The sequence below is a fragment of the Vulpes vulpes genome, chromosome 1 (genome assembly GCF_048418805.1).
Source record: "Vulpes vulpes isolate BD-2025 chromosome 1, VulVul3, whole genome shotgun sequence".
In the NCBI taxonomy this organism is placed as follows: domain Eukaryota; kingdom Metazoa; phylum Chordata; class Mammalia; order Carnivora; family Canidae; genus Vulpes; species Vulpes vulpes.
This window is the reverse complement of record NC_132780.1, coordinates 85,754,938-85,778,679: the sequence shown is the minus strand read 5'-3', so window position 1 is coordinate 85,778,679 and position 23,742 is coordinate 85,754,938. Positions and strand designations below refer to the sequence as shown.

Here is a 23,742-nt window from a genome sequence, read left to right as displayed (position 1 = left end):
CCTATTGGCTAGTATCTTGCTGAGAATTTGTGCATCTGTGTTCATCAGGGATATTGGTCTATAGTTCTCCTTTTTGGTGGGGTCTTTGTCTGGTTTTGGATTTAAGGTGATGCTGGCCTCATAGAATGAGTTTGGAAGTACTCCATCTCTTTCTATCTTTTGGAACAGCTTTAGTAGAATAGGTATGGTTTATTCTTTAAACGTTTGATAGAGGGCAGCCCCGGTGGCGCAGCGGTTTAGCACCACCTGCAGCTCAGGGCGTGATCCTGGAGACCCTGGATCAAGTCCCATGTCAGGCTCCCTGCATGGAGCCTGCTTCTCCCTCTGACTGTGTCTCTGCCTCTCCCTCTCTCTCTCTCTCTCTCTCTCTCTCTCATCTCTATGAATAAATAAATAAAATCTTAAAAAAAACAAGTTTGATAGAATTCCCCAGGGAAGCCATCTGGCCCTGAACTTTTGTGTCTTGGGAGGTTTTTAATGACTGCTTCAATTTCCTCCCTGGTTATGGGACTGTTCAGGTTCTCTGTTTCTTCCTGTTCAGTTTTGGTAGTTTGTGGTTTTCCAGAAATGCATCCATTTCTTCTAGATTGCCTAATTTATTGGTGTATAGCTCTTCATAATAAATTTTTAAAATCATTTGTATTTCCTTGGTATTGGTGGTGATCTCTCCTTTCTCATTCGTGATTTTAATAATTTGATTCTTTTCTCTTTTGTTTTTAATAAGGCTGGCTAATGGTTTATCTGTCTTATTAATTCTTTCAAAGAACCAACTCTGGTTTTGTTGGTCTGTTCCACAGTTCTTCTGGTCTCTATTTCATTGAGTTCTGCTCGAATCTTCATTAATTCTCTTCTCCTGGGTGTAGGATTTATTTGCTGTTCTTTCTCCAGCTCCTTTAGGTGCAAGGTTAGCTTTTGTATTTGAGTTCTTTCCAGTTTTTGGATGGATGCTTGTATTGCGATGTATTTCCCCCTTAGGACTGCTTTTGCTGTATCCCAAAGACTTTGAATGGTTGTATCTTCATTCTCATTAGTTTCCATGAACTTTTTAATTCTTCTCTAATTTCCTGGTTGACCCTTTCATCTTTTAGCAGGATGGTCTTTAACCTCCACGTGTTTGAAATCCTTCCAAACCTCTTGTGGTTTAGTTCTAGTTTCAAAGCATTATGGTCTGAAAATATGCAGGGGATGATCCCAGTCTTTTGGTATCGGTTAAGACCTGATTTGTGACCCAATATGTGGTCTATTCTGGAGAAAGTTCCATGTGCACTTGAGAAGAATGTGTATTCGCATTGTAAACATTTAAATGACATTTTCATTCCTGACCTTTAATAGCATTTTTATTCAATAGCTTAAATATTATTTTCGGTGTAGTCACTTTCTTTACAGTATAGTCTATTAGCATGTTATTTACATTTAATTACTTGTAGATAATTATTTCATATAGTTTTTAAGGACTGTTCTAGTCAGTCAGTATATTCCCAGTGAAATAAATGTATGTAGAAAGTCTTAACTGTAGAGAGCATGGCTGTGGGTTGTTTTTCTTTTTTTTCTTCCTTCTGGACAAGAACATTTAAAGGAAACATTTTAGTGCCTTTATAAATATACCAGTGTTTGATATGGCCAAGTAAATGTTTCAACCTTGACTCATCTGGGAATTTGCAATTTTTATATCTTCCAAAATGTCATTTAATGATGTGAGATTAAATATAAATGAGCTCCTTGAAATGATTTGTTTAAATGTTGGTTAAAAAGGTACAATAGCAGTGGGGTAGATATGCTCGTGTTACTTTTTGATTTTATAACTTCATAGTTTTAATTTTGGAAGATAGCATTTTTGCTGTATTTCTCTGAGTACATGTCTTGCCTGGTCAGACTTACAAATGTACAAATCAAGTTGTCACTATACTACCCAGAGTATTATCTTTGCATATGGCAACTATATGACTACAGCTTAGACATGCTAGTTCTCCTATGATTTAGTTAAGATGAGGTATTTTTTGTGGTGTTATCCTTCCAAATAAATGTCGTACACAGCGTTGGTTTCCTGTAATAATCTAGGAGATAAATTCATCATAAAATTTGTAGAATTGTGACTTCTGGGATAGTTCTGTTTTGGCAGCTTTTAGTTACTGAAAGTAAAATTCATTTTCTATGTCTAAAGGAATGATGAAGATATTTGGTGTTTGCGTGTAGCAAATAGCATTTGTATGTAAAATTAATGAAATGATCCTTTTTCACAACTGAATTTATTTTTTGTATTTGCATAATTAAATGTTTTATTTTTTATTAGGAATTTCAGAACCCTCAACATATTAGTAAGTTGTGGAGTTTTGGAAGCCTTTGACATGTTGTGAATAATTATATAGGGGAGTTGTGGACTACTATACATATGTAAAAAAAAAGTCATTTAAAAATTTAAGTTGTATAAACTGGGTGTTATATTCAAGTGCTGAATCACTAAATTCTACCCCTGAAACTAATACTACACTATATGTTAATGAGCTTGAATTTAAATAAAATCTTGGAATAAAAACAGCAACAAAATAACCTTCATACAATGTTCTGAAAAATCAAGTAGATCGTGGTATTTTTCTTTTATAGAATGTTCTGAAGGATCTGGAAAAGAGAAAAGCTGATTTAAATACCATCACAGAGAGTAGTGCTGCCCTTCAAAACTTGATTGAGGGCAGTGAGCCCATTTTAGAGGAGAGGCTCTGTGTCCTTAATGCTGGGTGGAGCCGTGTCCGCACCTGGACAGAAGATTGGTGCAATACGTTAATGGTATGTTTTAGAGAAAATTTAATGATGAAATCTTTTCCCCTTTAATTATTTAAAAGCCAATACAGCTTTGATTGGGATCTCTTTTTTGTGTGTCACTATAATATTTTGCTTCAAGTGAATTAGTTTCATTTGGTTACATGTTATTTTTTCCTTTGAAAAGATAGTAAATAGAAAGAGTTCAAAATGTCTCTATTAAGTGAAAAACCATTTGTGACATACATAGGAACATGTACTTTAGTATCCTAGTAAGTGTACCTCATTTGTTATATATTAATGATTTTATTTTATATTTAATTTTCATGCTATCATAAGCTATATATATATAATATGTATAATGTTCTAATAATGGCATACTAGCATCTGGTAGCCTAAGTAAAAATTTTGACTATGAGCTGTATGACACTGGTCATCACTTGAATGCTCTCTAAATCTCAGTTTTCTTGGGATGCCTGGGTGGCTCAGTGGTTGAGCGTCTGCCTTTGGCTCAGGGCGTGATCCCGGGATCCTGGGATCGAGTCCCATATTGGGCTCGGGCTCCCTACATGGAGCCTGCTTCTCCCTCTGCCTACGTCTCTGCCTCTCTCTGTGTCTCTCTCTCATGAATAAATAAATAAAATCTTTACAGAAAATAAATCTCAGTTTTCTCATATATAAAATGGACATTACTATAATTTCTACCTCATACAGTTTTTGTGATGATTATATGATATAAAACATGTATATATGATCTATAACTAATACTTAAAATAATCAGTTGTAGATATCATGATGATGCTTATGCTACTTATTAAAGGTTGTTGGTTTTAGTCTTTGATTATACCACTAATAATGACCATTTAAATTTCACAGTGGTTTTCTGTCCCTCTTATATTAACAATAAATATATGGCAACTTCCCTTCTCTCTTCCCTTAGAAGAAGTTTTATTTATAAATTATTGTTTTGTTTTGTTGTATCTGAGATAGGACTTTTTTAAAATTCATAGAATTACTGGATAATAATAAATAGAGACAAAAATAAATTATTTTGTTATTGAGCATTTATTGAAATCAATCAGAATGTGTAGGGCATTGAGTTTCTTTCATGGGCTCACATCTGATCTGTCAGCTTCTTATCCAGACACAATTTATCTGCAAAACTTGGATAAATTACTTAAATATTGCTACATTTTAATTTCTGTATATATAAAATTAGAATAAAAGAACACATCTCACAGAGTTCTTAAATGTTAAATAATGAATATGAGACTCTTGGCTCGTAGAATATGTTCATTATATATTTTATATATTCATTTTTATCGTAACTAACTTTATTCCACGTTCTCACAACCCTTACTTCTATATTCTTAAATTTATACCTTCCAAATTCTCCTTTCAAATTCAGATGATACCTTTATAGTCCTATTAGAACATTTTTTAAAAGAGATTTTATTTATTTATTTGAGAGAGGGAGAGAGAGGGAGTGAGCATGAGCCTGGGGGAGGGCAGAGGGAGAGGCAGGAGCAGACTCCTAGCTGAGCAGGGAGCCCAATGCGGCCTGATCCCCGGACCCTGAGATCATGACCTGAGTAGAAAGCAGATGCTTAACTTAATGAGCCACCCAGGCGCCCCTAGAACATTTAACATTAAATAAGTGGTGGTCATCGGTTCTTTCTTAGACACCAGATCACTGTCCAAACTGTTCTTATTTATGAGTTCTCCTTTTCTTTTTTTAACTATTCTTCCATATTATGGATTAACAATTTGTTTTCTTGTCTTTTAAATACTTCTAAGATTTTTTTCTAGTTTCCTTTATTCTATAAAACATAGCTCTTAAAAGCTGTTAATTTCATCAAAAGGCTTCCCTATTCTTTTTGGTCAAGTCCTAAATTCTTGCCTTAGCCTCAGCTATTTTGCTTTGCTTTAATTGACTTAACTGTTTCCTGGTGGTTTTCACATTTATTCCCTCAATCACTTTTTCTGTCCTACTTCAGGAAATGTTAGTGAGGACTGTGCCAGCTCTTCTGTTAAGTGCTGGCGGCACTGAGCTGACAAGCCGCAGGCCTGCCAGTCAGTTATAGTCCACTGAGCAAGGAATTTTCTTCAACCCATACTTTAAGCATTCTTTTATATTATTACTTTTTAAGTTCATTAAAAAATATGATCAAGGGGTGTAAATGGAATTACTTAGAAGAATGAAGAATAAGGGAGACAAACAAAATGAAATTGAAAAAGTTTTACCTTTTATCCTTCTTCAACTTTTTGTTGTATTGAGGCCTAAATCAAATAGATTTACAAAGTACATAACCATAACTGTGCTTTTTTAGGAATGAGATTTATTTACTGGGAACGTACTTCACAGAAAAACAGAATCCTGTCTTGAAATTCAGCATGTATTTGGCTTTTTGCAGGTCTTTTAAAGGTCATCTAAGTTTATTGTCTTAAATACTGCATCTGATTGCATGTATTTTATTAATTCCTTTCTAGAATCATCAGAACCAGTTGGAAATATTTGATGGAAATGTAGCTCACATAAGTACCTGGCTTTATCAAGCTGAAGCTCTGTTGGATGAGATTGAAAAAAAACCCGCGAGTAAACGGGAAGAAATCGTGAAGGTACCAAGCACAGAGCATCAATAACACTTGTGGGAGTGGAAGGTTTTGGTGTGGTCTTTTCTTTAATGCTCCATGTTACTGGTGCACTCATTCTTCCCTTGCAGTAGATTCATTAGTTTTTATTTTGGTGGGAGAAACTGTGGTCTTGGATGAGTCCGATATCAATAGCTCTTCATTAAATTGATTGTTCTAAAATCTTTTCCAGGGATCCAAGAAATTCATGTAAACTGCCTGTAATTCTGAGTTAGCGTCATGCCCATGTTTGGTTTTGATATTTCCCACGTGATAATTCTGTGTTTTCTTACAATCAGCGTTTAATATCTGAGCTGGATGATGCCAACCTCCAAGTTGAAAATGTCCGTGATCAGGCTGTTGTTTTGATGAATGCTCGTGGAGGCTCAAGCAGGGAGCTTGTAGAACCAAAATTAGCCGAACTGAATAGAAACTTTGAAAAGGTGTCTCAACATATCAGGAGTGCCAATGTAAGTAATTATATTTTAATATAAAACTATTTTTTCCTGTGGGCATGCATCTCCATAAATGATTTTATAGTATATACATCAAAAATTTTTGAAATAAAGTGATTTTAATCACTTGGGAGAATCGGTCCCTATTTGTGATTTTATGTATAAAGGAGAGACAACAGGAAATTAGTGTTGAAGAAAATAACCCATTTGAGAAAAGCTTTTGAAGTGTCAATGAAAAGTTAAAATTGGCTATAAGACCACCCCCTGCCCCTCCCCACCCTGTGCTCGTGTTCTAGCTCTCTCTCTGTATGTCTGTCTGAAATTAAAAAAAATAAATCTTTAAAAAGTAGGGAGGTGCCTGGGTGGCCCAGTTGGTTAAGCGATCAACTCTTGGTTTCTGCTCAGGTCATGATCTCAGGGTCATGAGATTGAGCTCTGCTTCAGGCCCTGTGATCAGTACAGTCTGCTTAAGTTTCTCTCTCCTTCTTCCCTCTTTGCTATTCCCCTCTTCTATCAAATCAATCAATCAACCAACCAGTCTTTAAAAAAAATAAAATTCATTCTCAAACCAGGCATGTGTATTAAACCCAATATTGTGTAGTCATACTTTATAAATTTGTGCATACTACATGCTTGTGAACTTGTTTTTATTTTGTTGCATCTAAAAGTTACAAGAAATTTCACAATTTAAACCTAATGCAGAAAAGCTGCTATCTGCTTATAAATTTGAAAAAGGGCTTTATAAATTTAAATAAGAGGATAATAAATAGAAATTTCCCTTAAAAAAGTTATTTATGCTACCGTATTATAATTTTTCTCTTTGTATGTATCTTACTAATTCCCTTTCTTCTTTCCCTGTTTCCTGAGGGGAGGAAATGAAGCATTTTATTGTAGTGTTCTTAAGTCCTGGAGTGTGCCGAGTGCTCAGTAAATGTTAAATTGAAAAGATGAGAACATTTTGATGGTTTGCTAGGGCAAGAAACAAAGTAGCATAGCTGACTTTGGGGGTCATCCAAACCAGGTGTTCATTCTGACAGAGGATTATGAGGTTTTCAGGATCCCAGCTGGGCCCGTGGGTTGGCATTTTTGAGTATTTGGTTAATTCTACCTCTTGAGAGTTGTGTGTGGAAATTATCTAAGAGGAAGCACCCTCTTTTTTTTCAAGAAGTAAATATTGTCTAAGTCTGCTTTAATTTGAAATAGCTGATAAGAAAGGGAGACAGAACATGAGAGACTCCTAACTCTGGGAAACAAATTAGGGGTGGTAGAAAGGGAGGTGGGCGGGGGATAGGGGTGACTGGGTGACGGGCACTGAGGAGGCACTTGATGGGATGAGCACTGGGTGTTATTCTATATGTTGGCAAATTGAACACCAATAAAAAATAAATACATAAAAAAATGAAATAGCTGATAAACATTGTATGGTTTCATTCATTCAGGGACTATAAAAAATAGTGAAAGGGATTAAAGGGGAAAGGAGAGAAAATGAGTGGGAAATATCAGAGAGGGTGACAAAACATGAGAGGCCCCTAACTTTGGGAAACGAACAAGGGGTAGTGGAAGGGGAGGTGGGTGGGGGGATGGGGTGACTGGGTGATGGACACTGAGGGGGCCATTTGATGGGATGAGCACTGGGTGTTATGCTATATGTTGGCAAATTGGACTCCAGTAAAAAAATATACAAAAAATAATTTGAAATAGCTGACATAATAGGCTAAACTATCTTTCATAGCTTATGAATATACTTAGATTATTCACAACATAAAGAAAATAAATAACTGCTTTAGCTCTCTCTTCCTTAGCTTTGATGTTACTTCTCTACCTTCTGATCTAAGCTCATTTGTACTTTCCAGAAGGTATTTAGGAGGATTTTCCTGGTATAAAAGAGGAAGGCATGAGATAGGGTTGGAGTGAGAGGAACTACAAAGAAGAAAAATTATTATTGTTCTGATCAATAACTTCTGTTACTATTTGGGCACACATGTCTACTTTTACTCCTATGTATGTGATATTAAAATATCAAAATTTTTATATTGTCTTATATGTTCTCCTTTGACACGATTTTTAGCAGCTATGAGGTTTTCCATTATATGATCTGTTATACTTTTGTAAGTCAATTTTCCACTTTCAGTGTGCTTTAATAATAGTGAATTGTCAAAATCCTTTTATGCATGTCTTTTTGCTCATTTGTTAACATGCCCTTAGGGTCAATTCTTAGAATTCCTTAAAATTGTAAAAGTTGTGCATATAAATGCCATTAAATACATTTTCCAGAGTCTTACAAAAGTTTGTGCCAATTTCTACTTCCATAATCAGTGTGAGAACCTTGTTTCCCTATGCTGAGCCAACATCCTGTTATTTTCCTGCATGTTAATTTTATTAAAGTTGTTACACTGAGTTTAGTCATATACTTATAAAGTTTTTCTATAGTGATACTGTCTGAAAATACCACATTGAGAAATATGTACTTTTTCAGAGTTTGGATATCAAAATCCAAAGGGGATTCCATGGGGGAAGGTTACCTGGGAGACATTCTATGGGATTTACCTATACTCGGTGGTGGCCCTTTCTCTTTTCTTTCTTTCTTTCTTTCTTTCTTTCTTTCTTTCTTTCTTTCTTTCTTCCTTCCTTCCTTCCTTTTTTCTTTCTTTCTTTCTTTCTTTTTCTTTCTTTCTCTTTCTTTTTTTTTTTTTTAAATTTATTTATTTATTTATTTATTTATTTTTTTATTTTTTTTATTTATGATAGTCACAGAGAGAGAGAGAGAGAGGCAGAGACACAGGCGGAGGGAGAAGCAGGCTCCATGCACCGGGAGCCTGATGTGGGATTCGATCCCGGGTCTCCAGGATCGCGCCCTGGGCCAAAGGCAGGCGCCAAACCGCTGCGCCACCCAGGGATCCCTTTCTTTCTCTTTCTTTCAGATTTTATGTATTCATTCATGAGAAACACAGAGAGAGGCAGAGACATAAGCAGGAGAAGCAGGCTCCATGCAGGGAGCCCAGTGCAGGACTTGATCCCAGGACCCCGGGATCATGACCTGAGCTGAAGGCAGACACTCAACCACTGAACCACATAGCCGCTTCACCCTTCTTCTTTCTGTGGCCATGGCAGGGATGGTTTTTAGGCCTTGGTCCTATTTTGTGTTGTGCTCATATGGGATCTCAGAATCCTCCACACAGCACTCCAGGGAGCCACAGTTGTTTGCACACTAGCTCACATCTCTGGCTGGAGTTTGGAGAAAATGGATAGCTCTGAGAAGCCCAAATAGATAAACTCATTGCTCTGTGAATGAATGAAATTAAAGTTAATTCAAATAAATGCTAGCTCCTCTCTTGACACTCCATCCCTCTAATTAATGATGAAAGGTCTAGTTAAGAATGTATCTTTTCAACGAATACTTTAACTTCTGCAGTTGCTAATTGACCAGGAACCATTATCGTACCAACGTCTGGTTACCACTGAAGCATTTGAAGCTGATGTACTTTTCTCTGATCTGGAAAAATTAGAAAGTGACATAGAAAATATGTTAAAAGTTGTGGAAAAACACTTGGAATTCAGTGGTGAAGATGAAAAGGTCAGTTCAAGGAGATTTTCAAAGTCACGGTGTTCTTACTTTTCTGTTAATTATATTTTTATATCAATGATGTTTAGCCAAAGAATCTGCCAAATCATGCCAAAGAATAGACCCAAATGTGATTTTCTGCCAAGTGTTGTCCAAATGTTCTCTAACTTCTGCTAAACTAACATTCTTTATAAGATATTTTAACTTCAAATTTGAAATATTTTTAAAAAACATGAATTTTTGTTACTTATTCAGATGAACAGATCTTGACTGATCTCACACTTTGTAGGTTAGTTGTCCTTCTTGGGAAATGATTAGTAAGTGATGCTGTGCATTTTTTTCTTTTGAGTAAATTGTTTTTCCTATTAAACATTCAGGTGGATGAGGAGAGAGCCCAAATTGAGGAAGTTCTACAAAGAGGAGAACAAATGTTACATCAACCTATGGAGGATAATAAAAAAGAAAAGATCCGTTTGCAGTTACTACTTTTGCGGACAAGATACAATAAAACTAAGGTATTATCTCCCGAGGGACTCTGTGTTCTTTAAATAACTTATTTAGCTCTTGCCATTCCAATATTTGATGTTGGTTTCATGGATACCTTAAAAAACAGGTGGAATAGTATCTCTTTCTCCTTCCTGGTATGCATTACTAAATAACATTTGTATTTTTAGATGGGACAGGATTCAAAGAAAATAGAAACAAAGTCCTATTTATTGGGATCTTTTTTGGACTTCTGATAATGTATCAAATCTAAAAGGCATCTATCCTTTTAAAAGTGACTTCCTGGGCAGCCCCGGTGGCACAGCGGTTTAGCGCTGCCTGCAGCGCGGGCTGTGATCCTGGAGACCCCGGGTCAAGTCCCACGTCGGGCTCCCTGCATGGAGCCTGCTTCTCCCTCTGCCTGTGTCTCTGCCTCTCTCTCTCTTTCTCTCTCTCTCTGTGTCTCTATGAATAAATAAATAAAATCTTAAAAAAAAAAGGTGACTTTCTCCTTCAGTTCTGTATTTTATATATGGAGGTCTTAATCACCTCAAAACATATTAGTTTACAAATAACTAAATTTATGAATTGATGAACTATGATTATATTCTAGAAAAAAATTCACTACTAACTTCCTTTTCAGTGGCCATCTTCCCAACTGCATTGTAAGTGTGTTGGTGTTCTCTAAATGTCTGTTCTTAGGTAATCCCTCCAAGAACCATTTTTAGTTGAGGATGTTGAACCTAGTAGAAGATTCTACTCTCTCAGCTTGCTGCCTGTGAGATGTCTCTGTTTGTATGTGGCTTATGCATGCAACATTGTAACATGTCCAACCTAAACGTGTCCTCTCGCTTCCCACTCATATTTCCTAATGTATTCCCTTAGTATTTCTTTTTTTTTTTTTTTTTTTTTTTTTATTTATTATAGTCACAGAGAGAGAGAGCGAGGCAGAGACACAGGCAGAGGGAGAAGCAGGCTCCATGCACCGGGAGCCCGACGTGGGATTGGATCCCGGGTCTCCAGGATCGCGCCCTGGGCCAAAGGCAGGCGCCAAACCGCTGCGCCACCCCGGGATCCCCTTGAGGTTTCTATTTTGAGAATACATCGTTTTTAAGAAATACTAAGGGGGATCCCTGGGTGGCGCAGCGGTTTGGCGCCTGCCTTTGGCCCAGGGCGCGATCCTGGAGACCCGGGATCCAATCCCACGTCGGGCTCCCGGTGCATGGAGCCTGCTTCTCCCTCTGCCTGTGTCTCTGCCTCGCTCTCTCTCTCTCTGTGACTATCATAAAAAAAAAAAAAAAAAAAAAATAGAAACCTCAAAATCTTTTCAACCATTTCTTGTTCCTCACACCACATCAAGTAGGTATTAAAACCATCACTTCCGAAGGAAGTAAGATGCAGCTGAGCCTGAAATTAGACACAGCTCTACTTGCTTTACAACCCTGGGGAAATGACTGAATCTCTCCTTTCCATAATTCAGACTCCTGTGATTTTTCTCCTGTTAGGCACTGCAGCGTGTCCCAAGCCGGGTTTTCTTATGTCCAGTTTTTCTTAACTCTAGCCCATCCTCCAAGTGGTCCTCAGAATTATTCCCCTCCAGAGTTACGGCTGGTCATGACATTCCTTTAACTAAGAAAGTGTTCAAGAAAATACTGCAAAATACAGAAGAAACTACAAGTGCAAGGTTCATCACTATAATGATACACTAAGGCTTCTTCTGTCTGGCTTCCAGCTACCTCTTTGACTCACTGGCACTCACCAGGAGTATAGCTATGCTGGCTTTCTGTACATTTTCCCAAACACACAGGTGCCTTTGCATCTTTGAGATCTTGCTAATTTTATCTCTTTTTTTTTATCTCTTTATCTCTTTATTTTACCTGAAAAATGTGTTATCTTTTTAAGGCGTGGCTCCATTTTTATTTCTAACATTTTTGAGATGATATTATAGTTCTTTACTTCATTGATACTTTGAAAAGTATCTTGTTTTCCTAGAACTTTATTTTTGGGTTTCAAATCGTCAATCATTACTGGTCTAAAATAGAAATAATTTTTGGACTTTTAACAAATGAATACATATGTTTTTTAAGAGTACTAATATACTTTACAACAAGTTCATTTCGTTTTGGATTCAGTAGCATTAGTTATTGTAACTAAAATGTTTTTAAAATGTTTGAAATGTTTTTGTCCTTGTTTCATTAGGTAATATACTTCTTCAAATTTGCAATTTTTTTAATTTGCAGTTTTAAAACTGTGTCTTACGTATAAACATTAGAATCCCTTGGGGAATTAAAAAAATCTGACCCCCAAAGCAGTTAAACAAAATCTCTTAGGTTGGACCTATATGTGAACTCTCTTGAAACAAACACAATTCTAATGTTCAGTCAGAATTGAGAACCACATTTAAAGAACTCATTTTTTTACTTGAAATGTGTGTAAATGACCTTTTCCATTTGTTTACTGAGAGTATGTGTTACTATTTTTAAAATATGTGTGAGCCCTTTATAAAATATATTAGTCTCCTGTCATATTTGCTATAAAAGTATTTTCTTGTTGATTTTCATCCTCTAATTATTTTATCATTTTTTAAGGCTTTGTTTATTTGCGAGAGACAGAGAGAGAGAAAGAGAGAGAGAGTTAGTTCACAAGCAAGGGGAGGGGTATAGAGAGGGGAAGAAGCAGACTCCTCCCTGAGCAGGAAGCGCTATGTGGGGCTCCATCCCAGGACCCTGGGATCATGACCTGAGCTGAAGGCAGACATTTAACCAAATGAGCCACCCAGGTGCTCCTACTTTTTTCCTAATTATTTTATCTTTAACATGCAACCATTTAAAATTTTTGTTTAGCCCTGCATGAGTGTATTTGTCCTCTGTGTGTGTGTGTGTGTGTGTGTGTGTGTGTTTCCTCAGCCTGTTGAGGACCTGAAAAGTACTTATTTTCCACAGAGATAATGAATATTCAGTTCTGTTTAGTTCTGGTTTTTCTCTGTGGTTTGATAAAAACAAAACCTATGACCTTTTTATAAAATGTTCTTGTAAAATGAACTTTTTAATCTATTTATCTGGAATTTAGGTTGTATATTATATGAGTAACATCATTTTACACTGTCTAATGTTAGCATTAGCTTGCAGTATATTTGCATTTCTGTGTCCTAGCAGAATTTTTTAAAGATAAAATTATCCAGAAGTAAAGTCTGGGTCAGATCTCGAGGACTTTTTTTTTTTTTCTTCTCCTAAGACATTTTGATTGATTACTCTCTTGGCATAAAATCTATTTTGGGAATACAGAAAGCACATGTTTAAATTTTGAACTGCCCTTGCTGCTTCTACAAGAGTGTGGAGACTCAGAAAATCCTAGGTTATCTTTATAGTCTGAATAGAAAAAGGTAGTCTTTAATGAATGTGATTTTTTTTTTTAACTTGGAACTTCCTATTTACAATACCTGCAGACCTTCCCATTTTTTTATATTTGCTTAAAAAATATAATTTGCCTTCTTGGACTCATGGGTAAATATCTAGAAATGCTTTCTGAGTAAAATTTGAATGTGTGGCATCGGGATAATAAAACTAATATTAGTATCAAGTATAAATAATCCTGTGGATAAAATCAGGAAATCTTTGGCTTGCCTCTATCTTGCTAATCAAGACTGTCCAACTGCTAAAAGTATTTTATCGCATTCTAGGAGACAAATAAATGCACACCTCTATATTCAACACCATGTTGTTGATTCACTGGTTTTAGTCTTGAATCTTGGTTTCATTTAGGAAGTATAAACATAACCATTTTTTAAGTTTTTTTTTAAAGATTTTATTAATTTATTCATATGAGAGAGAGAGAGAGAGAGAGAGAGAGAGAGAAAGAGAGGCAGAGACACAGGCAGAGGGACAAGCAGGCTCCATACAGGGAGCCCGATGTGGGACTCGATCCTGGGTCTCCAGGATCAGGCCCTGGGCTGAAGCCAGCGTTAAACCGCTGAGCCACCCGGGCTGCCCAAACATAACCATCTTTAAGATAGTGCCTCATTGAACATGTATTTATGATCATTTTCACTGCCATATTTGAATATGCAAAGGAATACCATTTTTTTAGAGGTTCAATAGAGGAAAATAGTGAAAGCATCTGGGAAGCCATCTTAATTCATGAGAAGATGCACTTTGCTGTTTGCAAGTAGTAGATGGCATTTAATGAACTGTAGCCATTTGGAGTAAAGGACTTGAATGCCTGCAAGGCTGGTAGCCCATCCCAGAGAGCATTGTTTTGTTGAGAAAGCTCTGATGGAGGATATATGAATAAATGTACCCAAATAGGTAGTCCACCCGCCTAAGGATCTGTCTGAATGGATTGTGTTATATAGGAGTCATGTTCTGTAATATTGTTCTCAAAGGTTAAGATTATATACTGAATTACCTGGGTATTATTTTAATCAAAACCACTGTTGCATTTCTTATGTTATGAATACTTGTTTAACTTATTTATGTTTTCAACAGTGAGGCCCAGAAGTTTTTAATCTAATTGTGACATTTTACGAAATGGGTAAAATGATAATGATATTAAGATGTTTTATTTCATATAGGATTTTATGATTTGTGGCATATTCTCATTTCCCCAACAGCTCAGGAAAGGAGTTGTTATATTTTCTTGTTTACTAAATAAGTTTAGTAAGCACATGTCTTAAAAACCTTTCAAGCTTTAACTTCTTTATACTCTTTCACTGCAGGCTACAGAAGAAAATCAGAGTAGAGATTGTTAAGAGTTTCTACAGCAAGACAGGGCAAAAATATAAACAAATAAAACTTAGTTTTTTTTATTTGTGTTCATGGTATTGAATTGCTCCACAAAATAGTACGGTGTTTTCTTCTATTTGCTACTATTTATTGTGAGGATATTATAAGAGATGTTTCCTATTATTATTGTTTTTATAGACAGTCCCTAATCAACAGAGGAGAACAGGTCAGCTTGCTCCTGGAATTCGATTGTCACCTCTTCCCACAGATTATCTAGCTGAGATTAGCAAAGTTTTACTTTCCATGGATGATGCTGAATTATCACTTAATGCTCCAGAACTAAGCACTGTTGTCTATGAAGACTTCTCTTTTCAGGAAGACTCTCTGAAGGTAAATCTCCAGGCACCTCATCTGAGTAGCCACCATTAATGTAGGAATAAAGCAAATCTGTCCTTGTGCCTTTATAGATGGCCTATAATTTAAAATTTGTGCCAAGGAATTAATAATGTATATGAATAATAAAACTTTCCCAATTCACCAATAAAATATTACCAAATTTTTAATTTTTAAAGAGCAGTTAATGGATTTTTAAGTATGCACAGTTAGTAATTCCTGGCAACATCAAAAACTTCTTTAATCAAACATGTGCATGAACCATACACCTTTCTTATAAACTTGATTGTCAGTTGATGTACAATATCAGCATTTATGTTGTAATCTATAACAAGTTAAGATTGGCCAGTTTTTAGGGTATGGAATAGCATGTTGCTTAAAGTTAATAGAGACTTGGAAGTTTTTAGTTATTTATAAGACTCTTAAATATCATCAAGGCCTTTTCATATAATTTGATTATGCTTACATACAAATTTCAATAAATTACTATAGATTTGATAGGTTTGATAGCTTATTTCTGTCATTTAAATTGGCATTGTTAGCTATTTGAAAATAAAATCATTCCATCTTCAAACATTTCATTACCTTTACAGAATATTGAGGCTTTTGATATTGTACAAATACTGCTTTGAACAACTGTGAGGATTTTCTTTTCTGCCATTAGGATATTAGGTAGTATTTCTCACACTTTGGCAAATATGGGGTATTATTTCATTAAAAAGCTTTCAGTTTTGATGAGCAACAATTATTATGTCTCATATTTTAAATAAATGTTATGCAAGATAAATTTTTGATCTGGGATTTCATTCTTCATGTCTCTTTGCTGAATTTTATTGATGTGTGACAATATATTTGTAGAATATCAAAGAACAACTGGACAAACTTGGGGAACAGATTGCAGTTATTCATGAAAAGCAACCAGATGTTATCCTCGAAGCTTCTGGAACTGAAGCCATTCAAATCCGGGACACACTTACTCAGTTGAATGCAAAATGGGACAGAATTAATAGAATGTACAATGATCGTAAAAGGTATGTGTAAATTAAATTAATACCTACTTTTCCTAAAAAGGTCTATGGGTTCATGGGCATGACAAAGGTCATATGTATGCTAAGATTAAGTGTAAGCTTAATAACATAACATAATAACATAATAACATAAGCTAAGATTCACATCCTTGTCCTATGCCTTGTTTAATAAATTGTGATGAGTGTGGTTCCTTAAAGAAAGAGGAATTGCATCACACATAGATGATCATGTGCAACATAATATTTAGATAATTAAAGGAAACACCTTTAATTTTTAGTATCTAAATGGTGTTCGTTTTCTTTAAAAAACTTAAAAAAGATTTTCATTAATACATCTCTGAAATACACTTGATGATTAATGCAAGTGAAGAACAGAGATAGCTGTTGATAATTTAAAACCCAAAACTGTTTTTTAAAAATAATTTTGCTTAATGTTTTTTGAGTCTTCTTCTTCCTAGATTTGACCAGGCCTATTAATAAGTAGAAATAAGGGCAGCTCGGGTGGCTCAGCAGTTTAGCGACACCTTCAGCCCAGGGAGTGATCCTGGAGACCCAGGATTGAGTCCCATGTCGGGCTCCGTGCATGGAACCTGCTTCTCCCTCTGCCTGTCTCTCTCTCTCTCTCTCTCTCTCTCTCTGTGTGTGTTTCTCATTTTAAATAGATAAAATCTTTTTTAAAAAAACAAGTAGAAATAAAAACTGATAAGATTTTTGCCAGTAGCTGTGTATGTGGTGGAAAGGCAAGTGAGGTGTGAAATAGCTCAATATAAAGTACTGTGTGTAAGAGGAAAGTTAACCAGAAAAAGGTATTGGAAAACTTAAGAGACACGCACACAAAATGTACTCATGTACTTTGTCTTTGTTTGTTTGTTTTAGCCCTCATATTTCAAGTGAGTATACAGTCCTTGAACAGATCACTGTTAATGGCCTTTGGGTGTATTCCTTTCTATGGATTTTTAATATCATGTCTGTATGTTTAGAGAATTTTTTTACATACATCTTTATGCATAGTTTTGCTTCATTAGATTTGATTATTAGAAAATGAGTAATTTGTTAAAACATAGTAACTTTTAAAAAAAGATTTTATTTGAAAAAGTGGGAAAGAGAAAGCGCACACGTATACATGTGCATGTACAAGTGGAGGGTGAGGGAGAAGCCGACTCTCTGCTGAACAGGGAGTCCCATGGAGGGCTTGATCCCAGGATCCTGGGGTCATGTCCTGAGCCAAAGGCCGATACTTAACTGACTAAGCTACCCAGGTGCCTCAAAGCATAACTTTTAAGGCTTTTAGTTTTTAAAATTTGTTTATTTTTTGAAAAGATTCTATTTGTTTATTCATGAGAGAGGGGTGGGGGGCAGAGACATAGGCAGAGGGAGAAGCAGGCTCCCTGCAGGGAGCCTAATGGGGGACTCTATCCTGCGACTCCAGGACCACGCCCTGAGCCACCCGGGCATCCCAAGGCTTTTAAAGCATAACTTTTAACTTAATGAGGATTTGGATTGCATCATGAAATTAGTTGTCATATATCTGCCAACCATATTTGTCAAAGGGATCTTATGGAATCTGGTTAATATCAACGGTTTATTTTTGTTTTTGTTTTTTGGACAAACTTTTGATAATTGTGTTGTGATGGATTGCATCTCAGTTTTATTTTCCTATTTTCATTTTTTGGTTATCAGTGAGATTTCAATATTCTTATATATGTTTACTGACCCCAGTGTTATTTCTTCTGTCAATTGTTAGGTGATCCTCTTTGCTTGTTTTTCTATCATGATATTACTGTTTACTTACTAATATGCAAAAGTTTTTTTCCACATTAGGGATATTAACTATTCATATTTTTTTTGTTTATTCATGGGTCCTTTAATTTTGTTAGTGGTGTTTTTTATATATGGAAGTTCTAATTTTATATAATCATATCTTATGTCTTCCTTTGTGATTTTGTTTTGTTTATATGCATATAAATTACCTTTTAATTATGAGATTAAGTATGTATATTTTAAGGACAATTTTATTTGACTTAAAGTTTATATTAAATAGCTAACCCATCTGAATTTTATTATGGTATGTATTTTGGGTTAAGCCTCCACATTGGTGGTTCTGTACACTGCCTCTTTAGTAACAAGAGTAGGTAGAGTTCATGCATCCTACCTTTTAAACACTCCTCAATTCATTTTTTTGGAATAATCTGGGTTAAGAAACACTAATCTGCTTCGTCTTATTTTTGTTATATGAACAACTAATTTTCTCATACTTTTTGTAGAATAATTTAGCTTTTCCTTATTTTTTGTGATAATTTCTTTATTATAAATTTAAGTGTATTCTCATAGCTCATTTTTATTTAATTTTTCTAATTTACTTTATCACACTGTCATTTTTACTCTTATACCATAATAGTTCCATTTTTAAAGCATTATAAAATATTTTCGAGTAGCATATCCAGAAAAATTTTTTATCCAGTATGTTTAGGAAATTATTTTGAGTATATCCAGAAAATGTACTTTCCCTAATTATTCTGACTTTAAATTCATATTATTTTTCTATATTTTTCTTCTGGTAAAATTTTCATCATCTCAAACCAATTTGTGAAAACGTGATCAATTTGAAATACAGTTTTTTTTCCCCCCAATTTTTTGAATTCTTCTCTGTCTTCTCAGTAAAGATTTGAAGGTTTATCTATACCTCTCTCCCCAGGACTATTATTGGTAGTTTTGTGCTTTACTTTCTTTCTCTTTTTTCTTTTATAAATGAAGTATTTTTGACATATAATGTTATATCAACCTGAGGTGTACATCCTGGTGATTTTATAATTCCATACATTATTCAGTGCTCATCACAACAAGTTTAGTCACTGTTTGGCCCCATACAACATTATTATTACAGTATTATTAAATATATACCTATGCTGTACTTTTCGTCTCCATGACTTACTTATTTTATAACTAGACGTTTATTCTTCTTAATTCCTTTCACCTATTTTGCCCATCCCTTCTCCTACTCCTCTCTGTCCAGCAACCACTAATTTGTTCTCTCTGTTTATGAGTCTGTTTTGTTTGTTATGTTTTTTAGATTCCACATATAAGTGAAATCATCAGTGTTTGTCTTTTCTCTGCTTGACTTACTTCACTTAACATAATATTCTCTAGGTCCATCTATGTTGTTGCAGATAGCAAGATCTCATTCTTTTTTTTGTGGCCGAATAGTGTTCTATTGTGTGTGTGTGTGTGTGTGTGTGTGTGTGTGTGTGTATAAAATCTCTATTCATGGGATCCCTGGGTGGCGCAGCGGTTTGGCGCCTGCCTTTGGCCCAGGGCGCGATCCTGGAGACCCGGGATCAAATCCCACGTCGGGCTCCCGGTGCATGGAGCCTGCTTCTCCCTCTGCCTGTGTCTCTGCCTCTCTCTCTCTCTCTATCATGAATAAATAAATAAAATCTCTAAAAAAAAAAAAATCTCTATTCATCTATTGATGGTCATATAAGTTACTTCCATATCTTGGCTATTAAAATCATGCTGCAACAAATATAGGGTTGCATATATCTTTTCAAATTAGTGTTTTCATTTCCTTTGGGTAAATATCCAATAGTGGAATTCCTGGATCATGTAGTATTTCTGTTTTAAGTTTTGAGGAACCTCCATACTGTTTTCCATGGTAACTGCTCCAATTTACACTCCCTCCAACAGTGTATGAGGGTTCCCTTCATCCTACATTCTTTCCAACACTTGTTATTTCTTATCTTTTTGATACTAGGCATTCTGACTGGTATAACATGATATCTCATATGGTTTTGATTTGCATTTCCCTAGTGACTAGTGATGTTGAACAATTTTTTCATGTGTTTGCTGGCTGTCTGATGTCTTCTTTGCAAGAAGGTCTATTCAGATCCTCTTCAATTTAATGGCATTACTTGTTGTTTTGGATTGAGTTGTATAAGTTCTCTATAGATTTTGGATAACAACCCTTTATTGGATAGATCATTTGCAGATATTTTCTCCCATTCAGTAGGTTGCTTGCTTTTCTTTTCTTTTCTTTTCTTTTCTTTTCTTTTCTTTTCTTTTCTTTCTTTTCTTTTTCTTTCTTTCTTTCTTTCTTTCTTTCTTTCTTTCTTTCTTTTTCTTTCTTTCTTTCTTTCTTTCTTTCTTTCTTTCTTTCTTTCTTTCTTTCTTTCTTTCTTTTTGATGATTTTCTTTGCTGTGCAAAAGCTTTTTATTTTGGTGTGGTTCCATTTTAGCTTTGTGTGTGTGTGTGTGTGTGTGTGTGTGTGTGTTGCCTGAGGAACATATCCATAAATATGGATATTTATGGCCAATGTCCAAGAGATTGCCTATGTTATTTTTATGGTTTCAGATTTCACATTAAGTCTTGACTATATATTTGCTTTTACCAGTGATTTTTTTTTCATTATTCTCTTACTTTTCTAGTTGTGGCCTTTTATTTCTACTTTGAAGAATGGTGATGAACTCCTTTAACTTTTGTATGTCTGGGCAACTCTGTCTCTTCTTCAATTCTGAATGACTTTGCCAGGTTGAGTATTGATTATAGATTTTTTTCTTTCAGCACTTAAAATATATTATGCCGCTCGCTTCTGGCTTGCAAATTTTCTGTGGAAAAATCACCTCATAGCCTCATGGGATTTCCCTTTTATGTAATGGTTAGTTTTTCTTGTTGCTTTTAAGATTTCTTCTTTATCTTTAGTTTTGCCATTTTAATTATTATGTGTCTTGGTGTTCATTTCCTTGAGTTCATTTTGTTTGGGACTCTTTATGCTTCCTGGACCTGGATGTCTTTTCCTTCCTATTGTTAGGGATATTTTCAGCTATTATTTCTTCAAATAATTTTCTGCCCCCTCTGTCTTCTGTTTTTGAGATCTCTATAATGAGAATGTTATTACATTTGATGATTTTTCAGAGTTCCTCTAATCTATTCCCAATTTTATTTTTATTATTTTCTTTTTGCTGTTCATTTTGGTTGCTTTCCATTCCGCTGGCGTCCAGATTGCTGGTCCATTCTTCTGCATCCTCTAATCTGTTGATTCCCTCTGGTATATTTTTCATTTTAATTATGGTATTCATTAGTTTTCTGACTGATTATTTTTTATAATTTCTATCTTCTTGTTAAAGTTTTTACTGAGTTCAAATATTCTTCTGTCAAGTAAGGTGAGTATCTTTATGAGCATTACTTTGCTATCTTTATAAGTCCTATTGCTTATCAGTTTTGTTTAGATTTTTTCCTGGGATTTTGTCTTGTTCTTTCATTTGGGACATATTCCTCTGTTTCCTCATTTTGTCTGACTCTCTATGTTTGTTTCTGTGTATTCGGTAGGTCAGTTACATCTCCTAGTCTTGAAAGCACTGGATTTGTGTACTGCCCTGTAATGCAGTCCTACACTACTGCATGAGCCCTCCTGTTGTGGCTGAGCTATGGTTTCTTTGGCATGCTGTGTGTCAGGCTAGCCTTTAGCCCAGCTGGCTACAGTGACCTACTTTGCCTGCTATGGGCCCACTGGGCAGGGTTTGCACCCATGAAAAGACCTGGGTGCAGCCACCTTGGGTTTGTTAATGGGGGAGCCAACACATAGCCTGGCTGTCTGCAATTAGCTGCTGCAACAGCTGCTGGTGCAGAGTAGGACAGGGTTTGTTCCTTATAGCCAGCTCAGAGGCCCAACTGCAGAAAGTGTGGGCACTTTGGTGTGTGTCTTCTCCTCAGGTCAGGAGTCACGTTAGAGGGATGCCTGCCCAGGTGAATTGGTTGACTGTGTGAGTCTGCATGGGAATGCCAGGATAGGGCATATGGTGCTAGCAAGGTGAATGGATGCAGAGTGTCAGAATTAGCTTCCAGCAGCATCTGGCTATCTATTCTGGGCAAGGGCAAGAAAAAATGGCATCTGCTAGCACTTTTGTCCCTGAGGAAAGTTCCTGCAGATCCCTGTTTTCTAGTAGTTTTGTGTTTCTCTTGTTTGTTGCTGTAGAGTTGGTGTGTGATAGCTTTCTTCTACACTCTGGGTGTGTGTGCATGTGTGTGTGTGTGTGTGAGTATAAAACTTATTTTTTTGACTTTTGTATATATTGACATATCAGTTGTATATAATGATAACTTCTTTTTAAAAATCTTCCTATTCGTATATATGCATTTGGCTAATGTGGTAAAATGTCAAGAACATTGTGGACTAGTAATACTGATGGCAGAAATTCTGCCATTTTCTTGATTATAAAAATGTTACCTTTTAGAAAAGAGTTTATTCCATGGGAATTTTCAAAAATTTTAAGCACTAAACTATATTTTCTTATGTTCAAAAAGTCTCATCTACCATAACTTTTATTATCTTCTGTCCTTTGTTAACTTGATTACATTTGCTAGAGGGTTATCTCTTTTATTTTATCCCAGCACTTGGATGCCTTATGTTCTTATTTTTAATTTTCATTCACTCCCAACTTTAGTACCCTATCCTAAATGTTTATTTTTCTTTATCCATGTTTATCCACCTTTCACAAATAGTAAGTGAGAACTTTTGTATATTCTGTTTTTTTCCCATAAAACATCTAGGCAATGGAAAACATCCTGTACTTTCATGGTTTCAGTTATCAGTTATAATCACATGAGGGTGATCACCAAGTCCATTTGTCTATACCGGGTCCCTGTGCTATTTGACCTATAAAACTTTTCAGACTTCTTCAGGAGTAGAATTTAGTGATTCATCACTTACGTACAACACCCAGTGTTCATTGCAACAAGTATCCTCCTTATTACCCATCACCCATTTAGCCCATACCTCCCCCCACCTCACCTTCAGCAACCCTTAGTTTGTTCTCCATAGTTAAGAGCCTGTTTTATGGTTTGCCTCTCTCTCTCTTTCTTTCCCTGATGTTCATCTGTTTTGTTTCTTAAATTCCACATATAAGTGAAAACATATGGTATGTGTTTTTCTGTGAATGACTTATTACATTATATGTCAACTAACTAGAATTTAAATAAACTTGAAACAAACAGAAAAAGAAATAAAACTAATCTATGCGGAAAAAAAGCTTTTCATCTTTGTTGACCTGTTGTAAAAGTAAGATAAATACCATGACAATATAAATCAGTCATCTTTCTTTGAAAACTGTCTTATGCCTCTTTAACACTGGTGCATAGTATTAATTTTCATGTTTTTCCAAATAAGTAGTTTTCCAACGATCTTAGATAAATAATGAAGCCCCCTTTTTCTGGATGAATTTCTTCCCTTTCTTTGAGCCACTTATTTCTTCCTTCTTATCATGGATCCTTGGATCATCATGTATCTTCTCTCCTAAAAATGTCTTCTCAGGTATTCATCCTCTTTATTTCCTTTGGTGGTGAACAAAGTTCAGACCTCTCATCTTGAACTTAGAAGCTTTTTAACAGTGTTCTCCAGATGGCCTAATTTCTTATACCTTGTGCATATTGCTTAGAAAGAATTTCCTTCATTCATGTCACACAAACTTGATTAAAATTTTCTTTACCTTCCAGTTTCTGATTCTTACTCAGAATTCCATCTTCTGCAAGGAGTAGTTTTCCTTCTTAATTTTCTCATTCTTTTTCTATTATTTAAAAAGTTTTTGAATTCAATTTTAAGACTTTATCCATCCACCTACCTCTGTATACTTGTCTATCCATCTGTCCATGCGCCATCTGTTTGACCAATATTTACTGAGTAATGACTAATTCAAGGCATTCATATAAGTAGCTACATATAAGT

The 23,742-nt window shown here is 35.4% G+C and overlaps 1 protein-coding gene across 9 annotated transcripts in view; it reads left to right on the top strand.

The window, feature by feature from the left end:
* Window positions 1-23,742, top strand: part of UTRN (utrophin) — a 497,326-nt gene that overhangs the window by 200,148 nt on the left and 273,436 nt on the right. For all 9 annotated transcript variants that reach the window (XM_025997956.2, XM_072719084.1, XM_025997957.2 and 6 more), the window contains 7 exons: window positions 2,602-2,781; window positions 5,245-5,373; window positions 5,685-5,855; window positions 9,253-9,414; window positions 9,780-9,917; window positions 14,805-14,996; window positions 15,858-16,030. In XM_025997956.2, coding sequence (XP_025853741.2) covers window positions 2,602-2,781; window positions 5,245-5,373; window positions 5,685-5,855; window positions 9,253-9,414; window positions 9,780-9,917; window positions 14,805-14,996; window positions 15,858-16,030 — 1,145 coding nt within the window. The remainder of the gene's footprint in view (window positions 1-2,601; window positions 2,782-5,244; window positions 5,374-5,684; window positions 5,856-9,252; window positions 9,415-9,779; window positions 9,918-14,804; window positions 14,997-15,857; window positions 16,031-23,742) is intronic.